General features: G+C 47.8%; 1 protein-coding gene across 1 annotated transcript; it reads right to left on the bottom strand.

The window, feature by feature from the left end:
- Positions 1-1293: 1293 nt before the first annotated feature.
- On the bottom strand, positions 1294-16682 carry CDK5RAP1 (CDK5RAP1 mitochondrial tRNA methylthiotransferase). Its single transcript, XM_083744373.1, has 14 exons — positions 16442-16682; positions 15270-15601; positions 14305-14408; positions 13950-13984; positions 13715-13815; positions 12859-13069; positions 10978-11098; positions 10126-10356; positions 9932-10029; positions 9687-9742; positions 8013-8143; positions 6366-6515; positions 4068-4208; positions 1294-1941 (listed from the first exon to the last, which is right to left on the bottom strand). Exons 2-14 carry the CDS (start codon positions 15583-15585, stop codon positions 1852-1854), a joined length of 1785 nt encoding a protein of 594 aa, XP_083600499.1. The 5' UTR covers positions 15586-15601; positions 16442-16682; the 3' UTR covers positions 1294-1851.
- Positions 16683-23939: the final 7257 nt, after the last annotated feature.

Below are 23939 nucleotides of genomic sequence, written 5' to 3'. Positions count from 1 at the left end.
TTTGAGGGGAATGAATTCTTCATGGTTAAGCTACTGGGGTGCTGGGATGGGGAGTAGAAATTATGCAGAGCAATGATCAAGGTAAAGGGATCTTCTGGGTACTGCCAGGGACTCCAGCTTTCTCACTGGGGAACTTGCAAATGAAATTAAATCCAGTGTGCAATCGTCTCAAAACTCAAGTCATGTTGCAGAATTAAAAGTGTTTACTGGTTTTCCTCTGTGAGTCAGCCAAAATAAGGAGGTGCCTAAATTAGGATAGAGCAGCGCTTTCCAAATTTTGCTAGTGTGTCGGCTGCAGTGTGGAGGTGTGTTGGGATCTCGCTGGACCAACCAGCCATTTTACCTTAATAGAATTACACTGGTGCCACCCAGACCTTGGCAGCAGCAGGAAGGGAAAAGCTAGGCCGTTTCATTTGCTATGTTGCTCCTTCCTTTGCCAAATGCATCTGCAAATACTGCTTTTTTGAGGAAAGTTGCTTGCTTGCTGTCCCTTGAAAAGCCACCCATCAGTTAGTCTGGCCCAATATCTCCACCTTGGCTCTGGGCCCTTCCACCTGCTGGCTGTGGGGAGACCAAAATGGGGGGCATCTCTCAGGAACTCCCTACAAATGGCGGGATGAAGGGGCTGCCCATGAAATGGGGGGTCTCTGCCTGTGCCAGAGGGCCCCCTTGGCCAAGGGCTCCTTCTCACCTGGAGGTTTCTTGGGACCCCCAAGAGTCACCTAGTCAACAGGTGTGGAGAGAGTCCTCTTTTCAAGGAAGGGAGGACTAGAATTAAGGGGGGGCTGAATATGCAAACATTAATAGACAACCGTCCTTTGGAATTTACACACACACCCCTGTTCTTGCTGTGCAGTCCTCTGGCCAAGACATTTGTACAGATATATATACAGACTAAGATAAAGGGAAAATAACGTACAAAAGCATATTATGGGAGGAGAAATTGCTTTGCTGAACTGTGAATGTGTCCTTTTATTTAAAATGCATCTCTGGGTTATTTGTGGGGCATAGGATTTCGTTCATTCCCTCCCCCCCAAAATATATATATATATATAGTCCAGCCCACCGTCTGAGGGACGGTGGACTGGCCCACGGCTGAAAAAGGCTGCTGACCCCTGGTAAGACATACCCTTAGGTGCTGCAACCACAAATGTCAAAATGTGGCACAGGACACACGTCCCAAGTTCTGACCTGATGGGCTGTGTGTGTCACCTGTAATAGCCCAATAGAAAATGTGAGTTAACATTATAAAACATCCCTCGTTCTGCAATAAGCAACCAACATTCAATACTCGGGTCAACAGCTTTTATTTTAAGAAGACATACATTTACATAGGTGGCTTTTCCCCCCTATTATGTTTTTACTGTAATTTTACTGGTGTTAGCCGCCCTGAGCCCGGCTCTGGCAGGGGAGGGCGGGGTATAAATAATTTGTTTATTATTTATTATTAAAATTACAGGCCAAATTGTATGGCTGGGGCAATCCAGACATGCCTAAGTCATTAGTGACTTAAGTTTCTGCCAATGTTCCTACTGTCCACTGAAGGATACTGGTCTCCCCCCCCCCCCCGGTCAGACAAGTCTCTTTGGAAGACAACAGCCTTAGAAGTTTCCTCATCAGCACAAACGTCAATCAAGTGGAGCATCAGGAAGGAAGAGCGCTTCCTGGGCCCCACGTAATGGCAGGTGTACTAGAAAACTGAGGCTGCCCCCTGCCTGGCAAGGCAGAGGGGTGAGGAAGGCTGACCGACCAGGTCATTAAACTGAGCAACACTCTCAGCAGAGTTGGGACATGCCAGGATCTGTCTCCAGTCCCAAAATCGCCTTCTGCTCCTCCCTTCCACCCACTCCTTCAGTCTGCTCCTCCAAACGCTGTGGATCCTTTCAGAGTGGTTCGGCAGAGTGGGATGCCCCTCAGCGTCTGGGAGCTGGAAGAGGAGATCTGGAAAGAAGGAAGGAGTGTATACATGTTAGGAGGTGCCCCCGTAATAAGGAACCGGTGAGTTCGCCTGCAAGATCGCCTGACCTCCAGATGCAACCACTCAACTGCTTCCATCTGTGGAACTGGTAGTGCCTACTGATATCAGGCAAGGCGCTTTCATTGTACAGTGGTACCTCGGGTTACAAACACTTCAGGTTACAGACTCTGCTAACCCAGAAGTAGTACCTTGGGTTAAGAACTTTGCTTCAGGATGAGAACAGAAATCGCGTGGCGGCAGTGGGAGACCCCATTAGCTAAAGTGGTACCTCAGGTTAAGAACAGTTTCAGGTTAAGAACGGAGCTCCAGAACGAATTACGTTTTAACCCGAGGTACCACTGTACTCTCTTTGGCACCCACTATAAGTCATCAATTAGAGGAGTGGACAAAATTGTGGAACAAAAGGATAAAATTCACAGCCTGTACTGCATTAAAAGAAAATATGATGAAGATGGTCTATAGATGGTATATCACTAGCAAAAATGTATAAAGTATGTAATAAGTGTTGGAAATGTAAAGAAAAGGAGGGAACATTTTATCATATGTTGTGGGAGTGTAAAAAGGTGAGAGTCTTTGGGAATTGATATATAATAAATTTGAAAAAAAATGTTGAAAGATACATTTGTTAAAAAACCAGAAGCTTTTTTGTTAGGAATGGTTGGAAATGAAATAAATAGAAAGGACCATAAATTATTTTTATGTGCAGTATCAGCAGCAAGAATACTACTGACCCAAAAATGGAAGCAGGAAGAGTTACCATTGATTGAAGAATGGAGAATGAAATTAATGGACTATGCAGAATTAGATAAATTAACCGGAAGGATCCGAAACCGACGAGATCACAAGTTTACCAAGGACTGGAGTAAATTTGTGGACTATATGAAAAGCATTTGTGATACGCAAATAACGTTTGTGGGTTTACAGGAAGCTTTGTGAAGAAATAATATTAGAAACAGTGTAAAAAAGGGAATAAGGGAATAGGTTTTATTTAAAACAAAAGAAAATGTTAAATTTAGAATTGTGGATAGAAGATTAGAAAACGGAAGATTCGCGGATGAGCTGAAGGAAGTCAAAATTATGTATCTGTGATAATACTGAAAATGTATGTTTAAATCTTGTATTGGAAACTGAATAAAAATATTTAAAAAAAAGAAAGAAAAAGCAGTTTCAGGTTAAGAATGGAGCTCCGGAACGAATTAAGTTCTTAACCCGAGGTACCACTGTACTCTCTTTGGCACCCACTATAAGTCATCTTCGTTTAGACAAGCCGATGCAGACATTTAGAAAGTTGGTGCGAGATTTCTTCAGTTTTTAGCCTATCGTTATTTTCACTCTGCGAAAAGTCTTAAATTATTGCTGCTAAAACAATAAAATTATCACTAAGAAGAATTATCTTTTTTTTTTGTAACCCGCTTGAAGGACTTAAAAAAAAAAAATCCAATCACGCGACACAGACATTTTGTGAAATAAAATAAAAATAAAAATCAGGCAGTAGGATTTTTCTAGTGTATAGTAAACTATGGAACTCCCTCCAGCAGGCAGTGACAGTCACCTACCTGAATAGCTTTTAAAGAGGATTAGACCAGGGGTAGGCAACCTAAGGCCCGTGGGCCAGATGCGGCCCAATCGCCTTCTCATTCCGGCCCACGGACGGTCTGGGAATCAGCGTGTTTTTACATGAGCAGAATGTGTCCTTTTATTTAAAATGCATCTCTGGGTTATTTGTGGGGCATAGGAATTCATTCATTCCCCCCCCCCCAAAATATAGTCTGGCCCCCCACAAGGTCTGAACGACAATTAATGGAGGGGGAGATGGCCATAGGTGGCCACTAGGCCTGATGGCTCTGTTCTCCTTGTACTGTCGGAGGCAGCATGCCCTGAAATACCAGTTTCTGGGACCCCATGTGAGGAGAGGGGCTGCTGCCCTCCTCCAGTACCCCTTTTGGGGCTTCCCCCATTAGGGCATCGGGCTGGTCACTTGAGGAGGCCAAGATGCTGGACTCGTTTAGCCTTGGAGCGCATTTAGCTGCTGCTCTCTCCTTACACCATTTGCTTCCACTTAGGAAACAGCAAGGGACTGGTCAATCACCTTCACCAGGACATAATCGCCCGGCTGGACTCGGACTTGGGATCCCAAGCAGGTGCCATCATCCACCTCCACGTCTGGGAAGATCACTTTGATGTTGCCATCGTTCCGGCCACACAGGTCCAGGGCTGAGCGTTTGCTCGTCTGGGGAAGCAAGGAGGGCGTGTGTTAAATTTATTTATTTTATTGGTTAATTAGCAACAACAAAATAATGCAAACATAGCAAAGAGGGGCAAAGGATTGAAAATGTAAAGCATGAAGCATCACAGCCGAGAAGGAAAAAAGTACAAAGATACAGCACAGCTCCAATGTGATAAATCAAATATTGTTTATAAAGATTCCCTTTACAGATAATAAAGCTTTGTAAATATAAGTGTTCTCTACTTGTGAATTCCATCATGATTGAGAATAAAGGTTCTAGAGTCTTAAACAAGCCGTCAATGAGTGACCTTTTGCCTCAAGGTTTGTATAAGGAATAAAATTGTGCCATATATCAGTTAAAAGGAGCATTTGAGTTCAGCCCTTCAGATACTTTTAGTTTAAGGGATATCTTTCCAAAAAGGGCAGTTTGCCAAACTGTTGAATACGAGCAATCCAAATTGAAGGTATTTCAGGATTTGACAGGCATTCCTAAGCCTGGAGGAAAAAAGCTTGGGCAACAGCCGTACAAATTTCCAAGTTGAGGACAGTTCAGGACACCAAAATGATCAGGGAGATGAACGAACCCCCCCCCCCCCATGAAGGAATGTTGCAGCTTTGGAGGCTTTTTCGTTTAGAAAAGACTCGAAGAAGAAGAGACATGCAGATGTTTATAAAATCAGACACAGAATGGAGGAAGCGGGGAGTTTTCCTTCCTCTCTCCTAACACTGGAACGCTTGGATATCCAATTAAGCTGAATGTTGGGAGATTTGGGAGAGATAAAATAAAGTCCTTCACACAGCACAGAGTTAAACCATGGAACTCCCTGTCGCAGGAGGCAGTGGGCCGCCTTAAAAGAAGATAGGACAAATTCACGGGGAAAGCTATCAAAGCCTACTAGCCAAGATGGCTTGGCTCCACCTCTGCAACTGGAGACATTAAATGCTTCAGAATACCAGCTGCTGGAAACCGCAGGAGGGGAGAGCGCTTGCATTCTGCTTGCTTGTTTCCCATGGGGGCATGTGATCTGCTGCTGTGAGAACAGCATGCTGGACTAGATAGGCCATTGGCCTGATCCAGTGGGGTCTTCCTAGGTTCTCATGTTCCCAGCTTGATTACTGTAATGCATTCTGCAAAGGGCTGCCCTTGAAGACAGTCCCGGATACTGTAGCAAGTAATAATAATAATAATTTATACCCCACCCATCTGGCTGGGTTTCCCCAGCCACTCTGGGCGGCTTCCAACAGAACACTAAAACACAGTAAGCTATTAAACATTAAAAGCTTCCCTAAACAGGGCTGCCTTCAGATGTCTTCTAAAAGTTTGGTAGTTATTTTTCTCTTTGACATCTGGTAGGAGGGTGTTCCACAGGGCAGGTGCCACCACCAAGAAGGCCCTCTGCCTGGTTCCCTGTAACTTGGCTTCTCGCAGCAAGGGAACTGCTAGAAGGCCCTCGGAGCTGGACCTCAGTGTCCGGGCAGAACGATGGAGGTGGAGACACACAGCAAGGTCAGCTCCTCTCCTCTCTGCTCCCCGCTTTTGATGCTAAAAGCAGACCCCCTGACACCACCACCCGCTATGTGCAGAAGAGGCAGACATTGGAGGACTAATTACAGGTAGGTAGCCGTGTTGGTCTGCCCTAGTCGAAACAAAATAAAAAAAAATCCTTCCAGTAGCACCTTAGAGACCAACTTAGTTTGTTATTGGTATGAGCTTTCGTGTTCATGCACACTTCTTCAGATACACTGAAACAGAAGTCACCAGACCCTTATATATAGTGAGAGGGTGGGGAGGGGTGTTACTCAGAAGGGGGGTGGGAATGGGTGACTGGCTGAGAGGTGTGGTAAATCTGTTAATGACTGTTAACGACTGCAGTTGGTCTTACAGGAAATTGGTCTTACAGGAAGTGAGATGGCTAAAAATAGCTATATCATGTATAATGAGATAAGAATCCAATGTCTCTATTCAGACCAGGTCTCTCCATAGTTTTAAGTTTGGTAATAAGTTGCAATTCAGCAACTTCTCTTTCCAGTCTATTTCTGAAATTATTTTGTAATATGACAGCTACTTTGAGATCTTGTCTAGAATGTCCTGGGAGGACTAAGACCGCTCTCTGCCTCCGCCCTCTTGACTCCTGCAGCATTTATCAAAGTGGCACTCACACTCTCTACCAAGACCACTTGCACTCGTCCCACGGCGGCTGCGTTTGCCCAGGACGCCTCCTCACGAAAGACGGTCATGAGCTCCTTCAGCCGCCTCTGCTTCACTTCAGCGGGCACGTCGTCCTGCAGGCGGTGAAACGCCCGGGTTTTCTGGGGAGACAAAGCGCCAGTGACTCGGAGGCAGAAGCCCTGCATCTTGTTCAAAAGGGGGTCACCTGCATTCTGCACACACCACGTTCAAAATTCTGTGGCTCTTCAAATTCTGCAATGGGAATCAGAGAATTGTAGAGTTGTAGAGTTGGAAGGGGCCAATAGAAGTTATGTCCACATCAAGGGAAGTCATAGGCTTCAGCCTTGGTCAGACCACACCTGGACGCCCACGTCCAGTTCTGGGCACCACAATTCAAGAAGGATATTGACAAGCTGGAAGGTGTGCAGAGGAAGGCGAATTAAATGATCAAGGATCTGGAAACCAAGCCTGATGAGGAACGGTTGAAGGAGCTGGTTATGTTTAGCCTGGAGGAAAGACGACCAAGAGGTGATATGACAGCCACCTTCAAATATCTGAAAGGAAAGGTAAAGGGACCCCCGACCATTAGGTCCAGTCGTGGCCGACTCTGAGGTTGCGGCGCTCATCTCGCTTTATTGGCTGAGGGAGCCGGCGTACAGCTTCCAGGTCATGTGGCCAGCAGGACTAAGCCACTTCTGGCGAACCAGAGCAGCACACGGAAATGCCATTTACTTTCCCGCCGGAGCGGTATCTATTTATCTACTTGCACTTTGACGTGCTTTTGAACTGCTAGGTGGCAACGGGACCTCATCCCGTTGCGGGGATTCGAACCACCAACCTTCTGATCGGCAAGTCCTAGGCTCTGTGGTTTAACCCACAACGCCACCCACATCCAAAACTGGAAATCACAAGAAATTCCTACTATTGCGGAGTGGCAGACGAAAATGATGAGATATGCGGAGCTGGCCAAACTGATGGAAAGAATCTGGGATAAGGACGGTCAGAGGTTTCAAGAAAGTTGGGAGTAAATTTATGGTGTATAGGATAATTGTAAAACTTTAAAAACACTGGCAGGACTGAAATAGCTCTTACAATGTACAACAGATATAAGTTAAAAAATAGAATACGCGATCTAAGAAAATAAGGGATAGTCGCTGAAGGGAGAGAAGTCGCAAGCTCAGCAGAGCTAAAAGTATTTAAGTGATTTATTGTATTGTGTTATAAAAGTATGTATAAGGAAAACAATAAAAAATATTTTTTTAAAAAAACACAAATATCTGAAAGGCTGTCACATGGAAGAGGGAACAAGCTTGTTTTCTCCTGCTCTGGAGGGCAGAACCCTTTCATGTCATTTGAAATGTCAATTTCATGTCATTCCAACACAACATCAGGAAGAACTTTCTGACGGTAAGAGTCATTCAACAGCGGAATGAATTCCATTGGGAGGTGGTGGCCTCTCCCTTGGAGGTTCTTAAGCAGAGGTTGGCTTCCAGAGCTTCTTTAACTGTGATTCATGCACTGCAGGGGGTTGGACTACATGACCTTTGGGGGTCCCTTCCAGGATCCCCCCCCCCCCTGGGACTTGGGAGGCAGAATGTGCTTGCTTTGTCCGTTCAGTAAGGGGCTGCCGTTCTCACCTCCCTCATGCTGTAAGCAAAGATGAAGGCTGTGTTGTAGCGGACCTCGCGAAGGAGGGACAGCGTCTGCTGGTGGTCATCTTCCGTCTCCCCGCAGAAGCCAGCAATGAAGTCGCTGCTGAGAGTCACATCTGCAACGTGAAGGGGACAAAGTGAGACACTCAGCGGGAATCAGAGAGAATGGGATGGTGCAGCAGGTGGAAACCAGTGAAGAAAAAGGAGGTTCCTTCTGTCTCAGCACACACTTATTATTTACTGAATTTACCGTATTTTTCGCTCTATAAGATGCACTTTTCCCCCTTCAAAAATTAAGGGGAAATGTGTATGTGTCCTATGGAGCGAATGCAGGCTCCTTGGCTTCAGTGATAGCAACAAAAAGCCTCTGAAGGGCAGAGGGAGAGCTCCCCCCCGCACTCCAGAGGCTTCAGGCAGCTATACGCAAGCCTTCGGAGCACAGCAGGAGTTCCCGCTGCGCTTTGAAGGCTTGCGGATAGCTGCCTGGAGAGCGAGAGGGGTCGGTGCACACTGATCTCTCTCGCTCTCCAGGCTTCGCTTCGCTGGAGAGGCGCTGCACAGTTTTCCCTCTCTGCACAGCGCCTCTTCAGCGAAGCAGGAGGAGAAATGGAAGGGGCTCCGTTTCTCCTGCTGCTTCACTGAAGGGGCGCTGAGCAGAGAGGGGGAGAATCCCCCCCCCCCTGTTCTCCCCCTCTAAAACAAGGTGCATCCTATGGTCCGCTGCGTCCTATAGAGCGAAAAATACGGTATATACAGTGGTACCTCAGTTTACGAACTTAATCCATTCTGGAAGTCTGTTCTTAAACCAAAGCCGTTCTTAAACCAAGGCACACTTTCCCTAATGAGGCCTCCTGCCGCCAGTGCCCTTCCACCATTCAGATTCCATTCTTAGACCAAGGTAAAGTTCGCAAACCGGACACTACTTCCGGTTTTGTGGAGTTCGTAAACCAAATTGTTCGTAAGCAGGACTGTTCTTAAACTGATGTACCACTGTACCGCCCTATACCCGGAGGTCTCAGGGTGGTTCACAGAACAAAATCAAAATATAAAACCCAAAAATACATAATCGAAATAAAAACAACACCACTTATGACCATTAAACCCCAGGAAGGAATTCCTAACTTTGCTCAGCTCTGGAATGAGGTGCCCGTCAAAACTCTCATTTTGGGAAACCTTAGCAAGAAGAGGGCAGCCTCTCGCCCAGCCCTTGCTTCAAGGAAAACTGTAAGTGTGTCTTGAGAGCAGCAGATCAGTTCCCAGCCACTCTATGCTTCCATCTGACAGCCTGAGAATTCGGCTGTCATGTTCTTCTTGGTGTCCCTTCCCGTTCTACAATTCTACGCAATCTGTGACACCACCAGCACCATACATTTTGAGCAACCTTGTCTTTAATATCATTCTGGCCACCTGGCCTTTAACCCACCCCGCTTCTTCAGCTCCCCAATCCCTGCACCCTCTCCTGGCGCTCCCTTGTCCATGAAGCAGAACTATTTCCCCATCACACCAACACAGAGAAATACACCTTATGCAATTCAGCCCCAGCACTTCACTTTCACATGGGCTCACAGGTGAAGCTGAAAGTCCATAAAGATGTAAGTCAAGCCAGTAGGGAAGTGGAGAGAGTAAGCATCAGCGACGACGGCTACAGGAGGAACCAACCTGGCAAAGAGTCTCGGATGAGGTGTACGAGCGCCAAGTAAGCTTCCCGGGTATATCTGGGTGGGTGAAGCAGAGAGGGCGAAGTTAGGAGGCACTGATACAGCCTCAGGTACCCTTTGGCATACAGGTACAGACAGGCTTCATAAGAACTGCTGCTACTGCTGCCGCCCAGCAAGGACTGGGATATTTTGGGGAAAGTTTTGATATAGTAGGGATGTCTAAAATGTGCAAGAGCTCCGACCCACCCTCTCCTCATCGCCTCCAGGACACGGGTGCTTCCGCTCTGGACCGGGAGGTGCAGATGTTTGCAGATGTTGTGCCTCTCCTTCATGAGCTGGAAGACCTGCCGAGAACACAGCGACCATCAGTGGACCCCAGGCTGTGGGCAACCACTTGCCCTTGGCCAGTAGGCCAGCAGAGCAAGGGGAGCCAAACCCACCTCGTCTGGGAAGTCCTTGGGGTGCGGGGAAGTGAACCGGATCCTCATTTCCGGATCGATGGCGGACACCCGGTCCAGGAGGTCTGCAAAGCGCAACCCACCCTGTTTGGGCTTGTAGACGGAGCTGAAGCCACGACTCAGCTGAGTTGGGGCCGCCGAGAGGAACTGGGCCTCGGAGGTGTCCCGGTAGCTGTTGACGTTCTGGCCCAACAGGGTGACCTCCTTCACCCCCTGCAGAGGGAGGCGGCTGGGTCATTATTGGCAACATGGGCAAGGAGGCACAGAGGGAGAGGGTGGCAGGAGAAGCCAGGAACCGGAGGCAATTTACATTTCATCCAGGCAAGCAATAAGCATCACCTGAGGTCACAGCCTCATTCCAGCCGAGGCAAAAACTCTCAAAGAGTGGAGGGTGCCGGGGTGCAAAGCAGGATGGTGAGTGTAGTGATCAGATGGGATTACTATGAGGAATTATAAAATATGCATCAAGCCATGGTGTCTGCAATGAAAGCATTGCGTTGACTGGGTTTGATTCACTGACAATAATTTCTGATCAAATCCCACAAGCTTCTACATCTATGCCATTTTTCCTCTACTGCCCATTTCTCTCTGTCTGACAAGCACGTATAGGCATTCTAGGACACAGGCCAGTTGCCGGCTGCTGCACCAGGCATCCTGGGCCATAAAAGATAGTAGGCAGCTTCTTTCATATACCCTTCCTTGATTTTGTTAATTTTAGGGCCAGGAAAGCACACCCATCCCCTGGGCCTGGAGATCCCCATTTCTGGCTTCCAGGTCTCCTCCCACCGCCCTGCCCACAATGCAGAAGGGGAGTTTCGCAGTGGGGCTGGTCACCTGGTCCGAGAGGGCTTGCACCTCCTGCAGGATGGAGGCCACTGGCCGGCTCCTCTCGCGCCCGCGGGTGAAGGGGACGATGCAGTAGGTGCACATGTTGTCACAGCCGCGCATGATGGACCTGTGTGAAAGAGGGAAGTCCCCCATGGGGTGGGTGGGTGGTGGCCAGACTGGCTTCGGTTTGCTTCCAAGGCAGGGGAGTTTGTCACAGTCTCCGTTTCCCCTCCCAGGAATGAGATATACACCAAGTCTGCCAGACCAATTTGCTGGAAGATTCAGGAGAGCTAAAAGGAAGTCCTTGTTCACACAGCACAAAGGTAAGCGGTGGAACTCCCTCCCACAAGAGGCAGTGATGACCAGCAATTTGAATGCCTTTAAAAGAGGTATCAACAGCTATTAGCCAAGATGGCTACGCTCTGCCTCAACAGAGTCCCAGTTCCAGGAGGAGAGAGCTGGTTCCTGCTTGCTGGCTTCCCCAAAGAGGCATCTGGTTGGCCCCTGTGAGACCAGGATGCTGAGCTAGATGGACCAGTGGCCTGATCCTGCAGGCTCTTCTTATTGTTAGAATTCCTGCTCCATGATTGCAGTCATGGGATTGTTGTCTATCACATGACGGTGTATGTTTTGACTCCACAAAGTGAGAAGTGACGGAGATGTTTGTGTTCCTGTGTTCCATGAAGTGGGACTATTGTCCTTTGTTCTTTTTCTCTTTGCTGTCTGATGCTAGAGAGAGTGGGAGTCATGTTGCAGTGCTCTGCGTGTGTTTATATGTAAATAAAGAAGATTAGCCAAAATGCTGAGTTGCTGAGGTCTGTTACACAAACTGCGAAGACTTTGCGGATCCCTAAGTGTGCCAATGTCTCTTGGCATCATTCTCTTGTGATGTTTGGGCTGAAGAAAGCTTATGAAGCTCCCGAACGATCGACCAGGAGGGCGAGAACATGCCAGTCAGGCATGTGTCTCTATCAGGGTCCTACTCAAGTGTAGGCTGAACTCCTGACACCCCTCCCCAGCTGGACAGACCAAGGCCCCTGCACAAAAAGGATGGGATCAACCTTAAATCAAATTCTATGGTCTGTTCCAATTGCAATACCTAATTTGCCTCCAAGTGACAGGGAGGAAAATCAGGGTGCTTAGAAGGAGCCGTGAAGGAAAGAGAGCCAAGAGTTGACTCTGGGGGACGTCCCCAAAGCCCGAGTTTTCCTTTACTGATATTAATTATGGGGCAGGTTTTCAGCACCTACTAAAAACATTCCTGTTCAGCCAAGTCTACCCACATGCTTAGAAAGCTGGTGCGAATTTTAGCCTGCTTTAGTATTTTAACTTTTTGTATGTTTTAAACACAGTGGTGAATTTTTCTCAATTTTATTGTTTTATCCTTTTGCAAACCACTTTGGACAGTTTTTTCACTATCAAGTAGTGTAGCTTATATGTGTGTGCAATCACCATTTATATCCTAGGATTCAAGGTGGTTTATCAAAATGACACAAATAAAACATAATAAGCTAGAACTATGGAAAATATAATCACTAAAAAGAAATTAAAAGCTAACAGAACTTAAAAGAGTTTTTTTTAAAAAGCCTTCAGGAAATGCCAACTAGAATTTCTTCAAATTGCATATTCAAACATAAGGGCTAGCATCTTGATTTTTAAAATGAGGCTATTCAGATCCAACTGTTTGCAGCCCATGGAGCTTGGCTCGTAGAAAGAACCAGACTCTGCAACTCAGAGGGAGGCAGGTGCATGCATGAAGATGAGAGACTTGGGACATCAAAGAGCTTTGGTCACTTTGAACAGATTCGCAGCCCGTGTGCAAGAGCACTTGAACTCGCAACCCCACAGAGCCTGACTGAAGGAGCAAGCAGCCCACCTGGCACTTACACGAAGGCCGACGTGGGGCTGGTGCTCGTGTGGACAGGTAGGATGTCTGCGTAAGTTTCATCCAGGGAGAGCAGGACGTTGGCGGCTTGCTGGCCCGTTTCGGCCACTGCCAGGAGCCTGGGAAGGTCACGGTACGCATCAGGGCCTGCCACAACGTCGACTAACTTCTCCCGCTCCAGGATCTTCTCCTTCAGCCTCTCAGCCATGCAACCTGCAGACGGGGGAGAACTGTTTACTGCTGAATATATACTTTGCACGTTAAGGAGATATTTTTACTGTTTTTACCATTAATTTCATTGATGCTTTTGAATTCTGGTGCTGGAGGAGACTCTTGAGAATCCCATGGACTGCAAGAAGAACAAACCTCTCCATTCTGAAGGAAATCAGCCCTGAGTGCTCACTGGAAGGACAGATCCTGAAGCTGAGGCTCCAAGACTTTGGCCACCTCAGGAGAAGAGAAGACTCCCTGGAAAAGACCCTGATGTTGGGAAAGATGGAGGGCACAAGGAGAAGGGGACAACAGAGGGCGAGATGGCGGGACAGTGTTGTCCAAGCTACCAGCATGAGTAGGACAGGAGTGCCTGGCGTGCTCTGGTCCAGGGGGTCACAAAGAGTCGACATGACTAAACGACTAAACAACAACAACAACCGTTAATTTCACTGTCTTCTAATTTATTTGTTCAATCTATATACCACCCTTCATCTGTAGATCTCAGAGAGGTTCACAGCATAAAAATACAGCATAAAAACACAAAGTGCATAATAAAAACAAGAGCAAGAACAAAACAATAAACCCTCTCCCCCTTCATATGCCCTACCCAATGCCAATCCCCCCTGCTGTGGCGTTTCGCCTTACCTAATATCCCGATCTGTAAGGGCGCTTGCAATCGGGGCCGCTTGGACTTCAGAGCTTTGAGGTATCGTAAGCGGTTCCAGATTGTCTGCTCAGCCTTCTCCCTGAGGATCAGCAAAGGATCAGCTTTTCTGCCAGGGCTAGGGAACTATTTCTCCGAAGGACGCCAACGCACGTCACAATAAGCCAAGGTTACCTCTGTTGCCCCCCGTTTGGAAACCAGATAATATTTCCGTACCTGATTGAACACGTGACAAGGAGAATCACATCTGCCTAATGGAAGAGAGAAGGAGAAGGGGATAAATAAAAGGGAGAAAAAATATTTCTAAAACCAGATGGGAAGCATCTGAGGCCAAATGCTCCATCTAAGTGGGACAGAACTCTAGTGCCAGACTAGAACCCTCAGACTCAGATCATTCTGTTTCAAAAAGAAAAAAGCAAACTTTCTAGCCCTCAAGGTGGAAGAGAGCCATTGGTGACGGCAACATGTACCACGGGCTTCGAAACCGGAAAATCACAAGTGTTTCTCTAACTGCCATAAATCCCCACACTCTCAGTTCCCTGCCACAAATAACTGTGGAGGCCAAGCTTACCTCCTCCGGAATGCTGGTCCTCAGGTAGCCATTTTTCTGGAGGATGGACCAGGCGATCTCTGTATCATTGACATTCATCTGACAGCCATAAGTCTCCAGGTACACTGCAAGGGGTATGGAGGAGGAGAAGAAGAGGAGGAGGAGAAAAGGGTGGGTTTCTTGGGGAGGGGATCAAATGCTCTGTCTCCCATTCCCATCACTGATTCTTGCACTGCAGGGGGAGATGGACTGGATAACCCATTGGTTCCTTCCAACTCTACAATTCTATGAAAACAATTACAAACCAAACCATCAATTTATGAAAAACGGCAAAGACACTTAAATGTCATCTTTACGATAACCCCATGATATGGGTGGATGGTTCTTCTTGTTTTGCAGCTGGGAACTAAAATAAGACTTATCCACAGTCTTCATCCCCAACTAATTTCTAACCAAAGAATATTAAACTATGCTTATTGTGCTGTATGCTGGTGTCTGATGAAGGAATATAATCTGCTGCTGTAATTGATTAGCTGTCTTCTCCAGGCAGATATCTGATTAGCCTAGCAAAAATAATGTGTTTTTGTGAGGAAGGTGTTTGTTTATGCAATAAAGATATTTAAAGTTGCCAAGCACACACAAGAGGCTGTATCTATAGAGAGAGAACTGTGGTTCAGGCATTTCTTTCCAAAGTGTTTAGGCCTAAATTATAATCTTGTAAGCATGTTTGTGATGTCTGCTGTGTGAATGCAATTCTCTTGACACATCGCGCCTGAGAGTTTGGGAATCAAGGGGAATATGACATCGGCAAAGCATCAAGGACTCAACCTGCCATCCCCGCCTGCAGCCCACTCCAACCTCCCTCCTTTCCACACAGGTTGCAAAACCAGAATTGAGGATCTGCAGTTCCAGTCTCCAGAGGAATCCTCAGCTCCGGAAGGTGTGTGGTGCTGTGTGGCAGGACAAAGCAAGGCAGCAACACAGACCTTTTCTTGGGGCATCTGCCAGGGTTCTGGAGCCGAGATAGGGTGCTGAGTCCTCCGCTGCTTCAGCTGGCAAACGGTGCGTTTCCTGCACAGGTCCAGCATCTTGTAGGAAATGCTGCAATGATGGCCCTGCCGCCAACTTAGCATGAAAATCTTCCAGGCCTCCCTTGCACTTTGCTTCTCTGCTGGGCACACCAGGATCCAAGCCCCTGGTGGAAGCCCAAGCACAGGGTCCAGCCGGTTGCAGGGTCCAGCATGGAGGCCTCCGACGGCACGCCCTCAGACCTCCCACGACGCAGCTGCGTATGGACTGCATCTTCACCTCCTGCGCCCTAAGACAACCGACAAGTGACTGCAGCAACCTTTTCCAAAGGCAGCATCAAATGAAACACAATCCAACTAGTGGAAAGCGCTTGAGTATTGGAAAGAGCACAGACGTAAATGCAAAACATCGCGTGCAACAACAGCGCATTTCTACATGAATGGAGAAGTTGTGGTTCTCCAAAGTTTCACAGCCTCCTCTGAGTGCCCCTCCAGACTGACTGGAAAAACAATAGTGCGTTAATGGTCAATTTATAAATATCGTTCTGCTTTGTTCTGAGATGCTTCCCCGATGTTACCAGATTATTGCCCTCTGGAGCGGCAGCCTCAAGCTACAGCTCAACAGAAGTGGGACAAAAAACAGAAGTAGCAGGCTGGAGCAAAGATGAGTGGAAAACATTTATTGAATATGTGGAAGATGACTGTATACAGCTGAAAACGCTGGCAGCAGAGTAAATAATTTTTGACGGATGTAAAAGTGGAAAACTGATTTGAATGGTTATAGTAAAATACGAAGGGATGTATGATATGTAAAATGAACAGTGGAAGGAGGAAAGAAAGGGAAGCCGTTGGATATTTTAAAGTTTGTAAAATGTTTATTTGAAATTGTAAAACTGAAAATTTAATTAAAAAATATTTTATTTAAAGAAGCGGAATGGAGCCTTGGTTGCTGGGGGGTGACACTGTCCTTGCAAAGGGTCCGATCCGCCTCCCCCTGGGAAAAGCTCCCCAAACTCTGCGCGGAAGCAGCCTCGCCCCAATGCCCCCCACTTGCCCCAGTCCCCCCCCCCCGCACCCCAGGGCGAAGTGACCCCACAAGGTCCTCTCCCAAAGGGGGCATCTGGGCTTACCTGGCAGAGGAAGGAAAGGGGCTCCAGGGGACCCGAGCTGCCAGGTGAGCGGCCACCCACCTGACTGCCAATCAATCAATCAATCAATCAATCAATCAGCCAGCTGTCTCTCCGCCCCCGCATCCAGCCTGATCCGCCCTCCCTGCTGGCCCACGTGGCGCCTCCAGGGGACGTCGGCGCGCCGCGAAATCCTTCCCCTCGGCGTGGAAACGGCTTCCCACGCTGCTCCGTTCCGCCCTGGAAACGTTCCCCCGCCCGCCCGCAAGCCGCGCTTCCTCTCCGGCCACCCTGGGCGGCTCGGCTCGGGCGGCGCTCCGGCCCCGTCGGAGGCCCAGGGCGGCTTCCCTGCGGAGCCGAAACACTGCTTTCCGGTTGCAAGAGGCTGCCGCGCCTCGGGCTGCTGGGCGGGCAGGCAGAAGTTCGTCGGGTGAAGCGTCCAAATCAGCAAAATGTATTTTATTTGTACTCCCCCCCCCCCCGCCAGGTGCTCGAGGTAGTTTGCAGATTAAAAATAAAAACATAGAGAAAAAGCAATTGAAAAGCAATCAGACATTGAGGGGTATAGTTACAGATAGGTAGCCGTGTTGGTCTGCCATAGTCAAAACAAAATAAAAAAATTCCTTCCAGTAGCACCTTAAAGACCAACTAAGTTAGTTCTTGGTATGAGCTTTCGTGTGCATGCACACTTCTTCAGATACACTTGTGCATGCACACTTCTTCAGATATGTGTATCTGAAGAAGTGTGCATGCACACGAAAGCTCATACCTAGAACTAACTTAGTTGGTCTTTAAGGTGCTACTGGAAGGAATTTTTTTATTTTGTTTTGATTGAGGGGTATAGACAGAGATATTGATATTTGTATATGCTTTACATTATTTGCGCGATTTTAATAGAAAATTCTTTAAAATTTTAATATTCTATTTAATAGAATAGTCTGTTAAAATAAAATATGCTATTAAATCCATACAAATAATTACAATAAAAATAGCAGGGCACCAGTCCTTTCATCAAAACCATTCCCCCAAACTGTTGCGTTTATATTATATTATTATATTATATTATATTATATTATATTAGTGTGTGTGTGTTAATTATTATATTATTAAAATCCTTCCGGATGTTTAGTTAGAATCTCCTTTCTTGTAACATGAAGCCATTGATTCAAGTCCTATCCTCCAGAGCAGGAGAAAACGAGCTCATTACAGGGGGTTGGACTAGATGACCCTGGAGATCCCTTCCAACTCTACTGGTTCTCTGATTCTCTGTCTTAGGCTGCAGTCCTAACCCTGCTTACCAGAGAGTAAGTGGTTCCCTCACTGCAAGAAGCCAAGTTACAGGGAACCAGGCAGAGGGCCTTCTCAGTGGTGGCACCCGCCCTGTGGAACGCCCTCCCATCAGATGAATATTGAGAAGCAAAGCAGCTAGTAAGCCTGATCTTTATTGAACTGTTGCAGCAGGGTGCCCCCTTCACACACCCTTATATAGACATTTTAAATTGCCCGCCCTGGAATCCAAGACCACCCCCAGACACATCATACCTACATCACAGAAAGGGTGGTCTACAACAGAAATCTGAGTGCATTGTTTATTTCCTGTCTGGCCGGTTACCTGTTAATGGTCACTTGATTGGATACCCTGGGGAGCCTGGCCAGTCTTTTGTAATGATAAATACTTAGTTCCTGAGCCAGGTCACAGGCTCACCCTATTCATACACAGACATACCCTTAAGACAGGATTTGTGAAGGAAAAGACAATGGGGAGGTTTTTCCAATTTCCTTTGACTTTGCTGAGAAAACATTTGGTCAGTTTGGGAGTCAAGATGGTTCCAGGGCTGTTTTCCTGTGCTGCTTCAGACATGTGGTTTATATATTTATGTACGTGTTTGCTTGGTACATTTATGAACATTTATTATATATCTAAGACCTTAATTTTTTTATTTCACAAGGCTCCATTCTCCTTCTGAGGCAAGGTGTGGCAAGCAGCCTCCATTTCTTAGGAGAAAGCGACTGCTTGCTTGCCGCCGCCCCTTGCCAGACTCCACCGTCAGGGCTCCCTTCGCCTTCGCTGGCACGGCCCTCTCAGCTGGGGGGCACAAAGGCTCTCACCCCCTGCCAAACAAGATCCCTCTCCATTTGCGGTACCCACATGCCAGAGAGACATGGTCTTATTTGTGCATCTCAGCTGGGGGGCACAAAGCCTCCTGCTCCCCAGCTGAGGAGGCCCCAATCCTTCTCCCGCATGCATGCTAACAAGAGATGGAGCTGTTCAGTTGGAGAGCGCAAAGCTCGCCCCCCCAGCTGAGGAAGCCCAGATCTTCTTCCTGCTCTCTTGCAAGCAATTGAAATAAAAAATTTAAGGTCTTAGATATATAATAAATGTTCATAAATGTACCAAGCAAACACGTACATAAATATATAAACCACATGTCTGAAGCAGCACAAGAAAGCAGCCCTGGAACCATTTTTTATTCCCAAACTGACCAAATGTTTTCTCTGCAAGGTCAAGGAAAATGGAGGAGCCTCCCCATTGTCTTTTCCTTCACAAATCCTGTCTTAAGGGTATGTCTGTGTTTGAACAGGGTGAGCCTGTGACCTGGCTCAGGAACTAAGTACCGTATTTATCATTACAAAAGACTGGCCAGGCTCCCCAGGGTATCCAATCAAGTAAGCATTAACAGGTAACCTGCCAGACAGGAGATAAACCACGACAGGAGATAAACAAGGCACTCAGATTTCTGTTGTAGACCGCCCCTTCTGTGATGTATGTATGATGTTTCTGGGGGTGGTCTTGGACTCCAGGGCGGGCAATTTAAAATGTCTATATAAGGGCGGACACACCTTTGTTTGGGGTCCTCCTCCTTTTCTGCGTGTGAAGGGGGCACCCCGTTGCAACTGTTCAATAAAGATCAGGCTTACTAGCTGCTTTGCATCTCAGTATTCTCTGGTTGGCCTCTGTTATTTTCTCCGACAGATGGAGAACCTGCAAAGGACTCTATAAGGGTTCTTGTGTCCCTCATAAGGGCAGATTTTCATTTATTACACAGGAGAAGGATTGGGGCTTCCTCAGCTGGGGAGTGGGAGCAGATTAACGGAGTCCCCACCCTGCCCATGGCTCTATGAGCTGGTGGCGGGTTGGGGGCTCCGTAAAACATCTTGGCTGGGGCAAGGGCAGCCATACGCTCCTCAGCTAAGCAGTTTAAAGAAAAGGAGGGAGGAACAAGCTGTATCGGCGACTGGCAAATGCAGCTTGATTCTCCCTCTGCCAGGGCAGAGTGCAATGGCGGTTTTGCCCAGTGGTATATCCCTGCTGAAACCACAGTGGCTCTGAGTCCCTCTGCCTCCTGCTTCGTTGTTCCTCACTGCACCAGGTACTGGAGGGACTCAGGAGCGGCAGAGGTTTCACCAGTGATATAGCGTTTTTTCGCTCCATAAGACGCACCTTTTTCCTCCTAAAAAGTAAGGGGAAATGTCTGTGCCTCTTATGGAGCGAAGGCGTGGTCCCTGGAGCTGAATTGCCCAGGGGTGAAAAGCAGATCGTGCTTTTTTTTTTGAGAAAGAGGGAAGGGGGTGTTGAAACAAAGCCGCTAAGCAGCTGCTTGGCAAGCGATCGGGAGGGAGATAAAGGACTCTAGCGATAAAGAAGGCTGCCTGGAAGGGGGGAGGTAAAAGCACATGGATCCTCAGGATTTTTGCATTGGGTCACCCCAAATTCACCATCAGATCACATAGCATGTCTGTGGCCACAGCATGAACCACAAAAATCATACATCCACTGTTTCATTCAGAATATTTTTTTTTACTTGTTTTCCTCCTCTTAAAACTAGGTGTGTCTTATGGAGCAAAAAATACTGTACCACTGGGCGAAACCACCATTGCACTCTGCCCCGGCAGATATACCATTGAGTGAAAACAGCAACACGGTCTGCCCCTTGATATATCAATATATCGATATATCGCGCAGGCCTACCTAGCCCCTAAAAGGTTTGGCGCCCATAGGCTGTTGCCCACCCTGTCTATTTGGTGATCTGGCCTTGATTCTGAAGGACAGCTGCTGTGTCTCAGTCCATGTACTGTTTCATAAAGAGCAAATGTGGTCTGAATTTCTCCAGTGCCCGTCCCTGTGGTTTCGATGCCTTGGGTTTTACAGTGAATTATAATTGAGGTTTTGGAAGAAGCCCTCTGCTTCTCACACATGTCACAAGCTCCCCGTTCCCAGCCTCTGCATCAATATTAGCTGCACATCAGAGGGTGGTGCGCATCAGCCAGCAGCGATTGTGCACACAGAATTGTCTGCGAGCCCAGATGTCCCCGTGTTTACGTACAGAGTGTGTGGGTGGGTGTTTGTGTCACTGCAAAGCCCCCCACCCGGGGATTCCCACGCTAGCTCAAAGCTGCTCTCAGCTCTGGGAGAGCTTCCAAAATCTCCCTGGGTTTGCACCACGGATTTCAATCATAAATGATTATTTAACAGTTCGTCGACAGCTCTGAAAAGGCTTGGCTTCCATAGATGGCAATGGCAACTGCAGACGGGACTCTGGGAGTGCAGCCACCTCTTGGAGGAAGGAGGAGGAATCATGGGATCATAGAGCTGGAAGGGATCCCGAGGGTCATCTAGACCAACCCCCTGCAATGGAGGAGATGAAAGAGAAAGCAACAACCCCAGGCAACAGAAGTAAGGTGACAGGAGAAATGGGGGCGAGGGGTGATCCCAAGAGCATCTGGGCCATATTGCACCAAACTCTTGGAGCTGTAAAAGGGATTTACTGAGAACCAGTGTGGTATAGAAGTTAGAGTGCTGGACTAGCACCTGGGAGAGACCAGGGTTCAAATCCCCACTCGGACATGAATCATAGAATCGTAGAATTATAGAGTTGGGAGGGATCCCAAGGGTCATTTAGTCCAACCCGCTGAAGTTCCCCGGGTGTCCTTGCCTCACAGCATAACCTACATCACAGGGTTGTTGTAGGGATTAAATGAGAGGGGGTGGGGAGAACCATTTTTGCCACCTTTTGCTTTGAGGGTGGGGGACGAAAGATGGGATACCGGTGCAAGAAATATATAATTAAATTGCAATAAGTTTTGAAAGACTGCTTTTAGATGCATTGGGCACCAGACAGCTGTAGAGTCCTTTTCTGTTTTTGGACTCTGGTTAAACAGAACCCCTGCTTCTCTCAGCCTGGGGCAAGCTGACCTGCGTGAAGGACCCTCTGTTGTTGTTTTTTGTTCTGATGTCTCAGTATTAGCCCAGTGGGATCCCGGAGAATTTCCCCTCCATCCCAGGGCCGCAGGGAGTTGGCTCCGAAGAGTGCATGAATGCAGAAGCAGCCAGATCGTTTCATCAGGCAAGCATAAACGCTTGTGAGGATGGAGCAGTCTGGTTGGCACTACATGGAAGCCCTCCCTGTGAGTTTGTGGGAGCAACAAGGCTCCAATTAGCCACGATCCCTGCATTGCAGAGGGCTGGACTAGATGACATTTTCTGCAGGGCCTACAAGACAGAACCTTTGGTTTGGACTCAGTCGGACCCTTATGTTTCCCTCCCCTTACAGTTTTGATCTAAGGGCTACTTTTAAAATGAGGCTGCATTTTAAATTGCATTTTAACCTGTATTTTAAATTGGGTCCCGTCCCCCCCGTCCCCCGTTATGTTTTTATTTTAATTTTACTGGTGTTAGCCACCCTGAGCCCAGTTCTCTATATAAAATTTATTATTATTCTCCTGCGACTCTTGCCTCCCTAATATTCATCTTCAGAACACCCACCCCCCACCTTGTTAATCTCTGGTGAGCTAATGAGAAGCAGAAGACCGCTGGGGGGCGGGACATGCTTGTCAGGAATGTTCCCTGTTCCTTTTCCCCACAGATCATTTCCCTTCCAGACAACCCAGAGTTCCCAGAAGTCTGACTCCCACCAGGACACATGCTTCATCTTTGTCCCATGTTCTGGGCTGTCGGTTGCCAACTCCTCTCCGTGATGAATGAGGAAGACGCTATCCTCATCCAAACACTGCCCCCCGGGGGCTCTTTCTCTCTCTCTGCCTGCTCATTCCGCATCTGCCTTCCCACCTCCTTCCTAGTAAGCACCAGTTCCTGCCACAACTTCTCCCAATCCAGGCTGGATTTTCTCCTTCCTCCTCTTGGCCATGCAGCTTGCGGGCAGAGGAGGACACTGCCTGTTTTATGTGTAATGTGTGCCTGAATCTGATTTTAGATTATGGCTCAGTTTATCTTTTGTATTGCTACAGAAAATCCTGGGGTGCGGATTTGCTCTGCTGCCCAGCTCGTTGGGGTGCTACTCCCCACAGGTCCCTTCGGTCAGCAGAAGAAAGGAGTCTACAGCCAAGAAAAGAAGCAAATCAGCGGTCAGTAGACCTGATTCTTTTTGTTGCAACAAGGTTCACACACACAAAGAGTAAGAACTCCCAGCATGGGTTTGCACCTGCCTTTAAGTCCTCTCTTCCCTTTCCCATGATGCATTTCCAACAGCATCAGCATCACATCACAAATATGTCACAAAGAGGGAGCGGTCCTCAGGAGGTCACCTGAATCAACCACTGACCACTGTTAATATAATAATAATAATAATAAATTTTATTTATACCCCACCCTCCCCTGCCAGAGCTGGGCTCAGGGCGGCTAACACCAATAAAATCACAGTAGAAACATAATAGGGGGGAAAGAGGGGGGGGGACACAATTTAAAATACAGGTCAAAATGCAATTTAAAAAACCATAAGGGGAGGGAAACCTAAGGGTCAGACCGAGTCCAGACCAAAGGCCAGGCAGAACAGCTCTGTCTTGCAGGCCCTGTGGAAAGATGTCAAGTCCCGCAGGGCCCTGGTCTCTTGGGACAGTGTTCCACCAAGTCGGGGCCAGTGCTGAAAAGGCCCTGGCCCTAGTTGAGACCAATCTAACCTCCTTGAGGCTCGGGACCTCCAAAGTGTTGTCATTTGTGGACCTTAAGGTCCTCTGCAGGGCATACCAGGAGAGGCAGTCCCGTAGGTACGAGGGTCCTGCATAGGGCTCTGAAGGTCAAATCCAGCACCTTAACCTTACCCTGTACTCCACTGGGAGCCAGTGCAGCTGGTAAAGCACTGGATGAATGTGATCCCGCTGCAAGGGCCCCGTAAGGAGCCTCGCCGCGGCATTCTGCACCCACTGGAGTATTTGGGTCAGCCTCAAGGGCAGCCCCGTGTAGAGCGAGCTACAATAATCAAGCCTGGAGGTGACCGTCGCATGGATCACGGTGGCCAGATCAGGGCGAGAAAGGTTATCTACCGTGCTTCCTGTCACCTCCCAAGTACCTGCTTCTCAAAGCACAAAGGAAACTATAGTTTAAAGTGCTGTCTCTACGGACAATTTTACCATTTCATTCTCTATGTAAACCACTCTGAAGTTTATTTTGCAATCAAGCGCTGCATAAATTAGACCAATTCAGGGGTGTGGGGGCTCTCGGTGGCTCCTGGCCAGGACGGTTCTTCCCTGTCTCCATGGTCAAGGC

This window comes from Podarcis gaigeae, assembly GCF_964106915.1.
Source record: "Podarcis gaigeae genome assembly, chromosome: 6".
Taxonomy (NCBI): domain Eukaryota; kingdom Metazoa; phylum Chordata; class Lepidosauria; order Squamata; family Lacertidae; genus Podarcis; species Podarcis gaigeae.
Note: the sequence above shows the minus strand (reverse complement) of the source record. Positions and strands in the feature narration are given on the sequence as shown.

Excerpts from the sequence above, each read along its gene's own strand:
- CDK5RAP1 (XM_083744373.1), bottom strand. The coding sequence starts at position 15,585 with ATGCAGTCCATACGCAGCTGCGTCGTGGGAGGTCTGAGGGCGTGCCGT. Across the intron at positions 13,985-14,304 it reads GGACCAGCATTCCGGAGGAG|GCAGATGTGATTCTCCTTGT; the intron begins GTAAGCTTGGCC and ends CTCTTCCATTAG. Across the intron at positions 10,030-10,125 it reads CCAAGGACTTCCCAGACGAG|GTCTTCCAGCTCATGAAGGA; the intron begins GTGGGTTTGGCT and ends TGTTCTCGGCAG.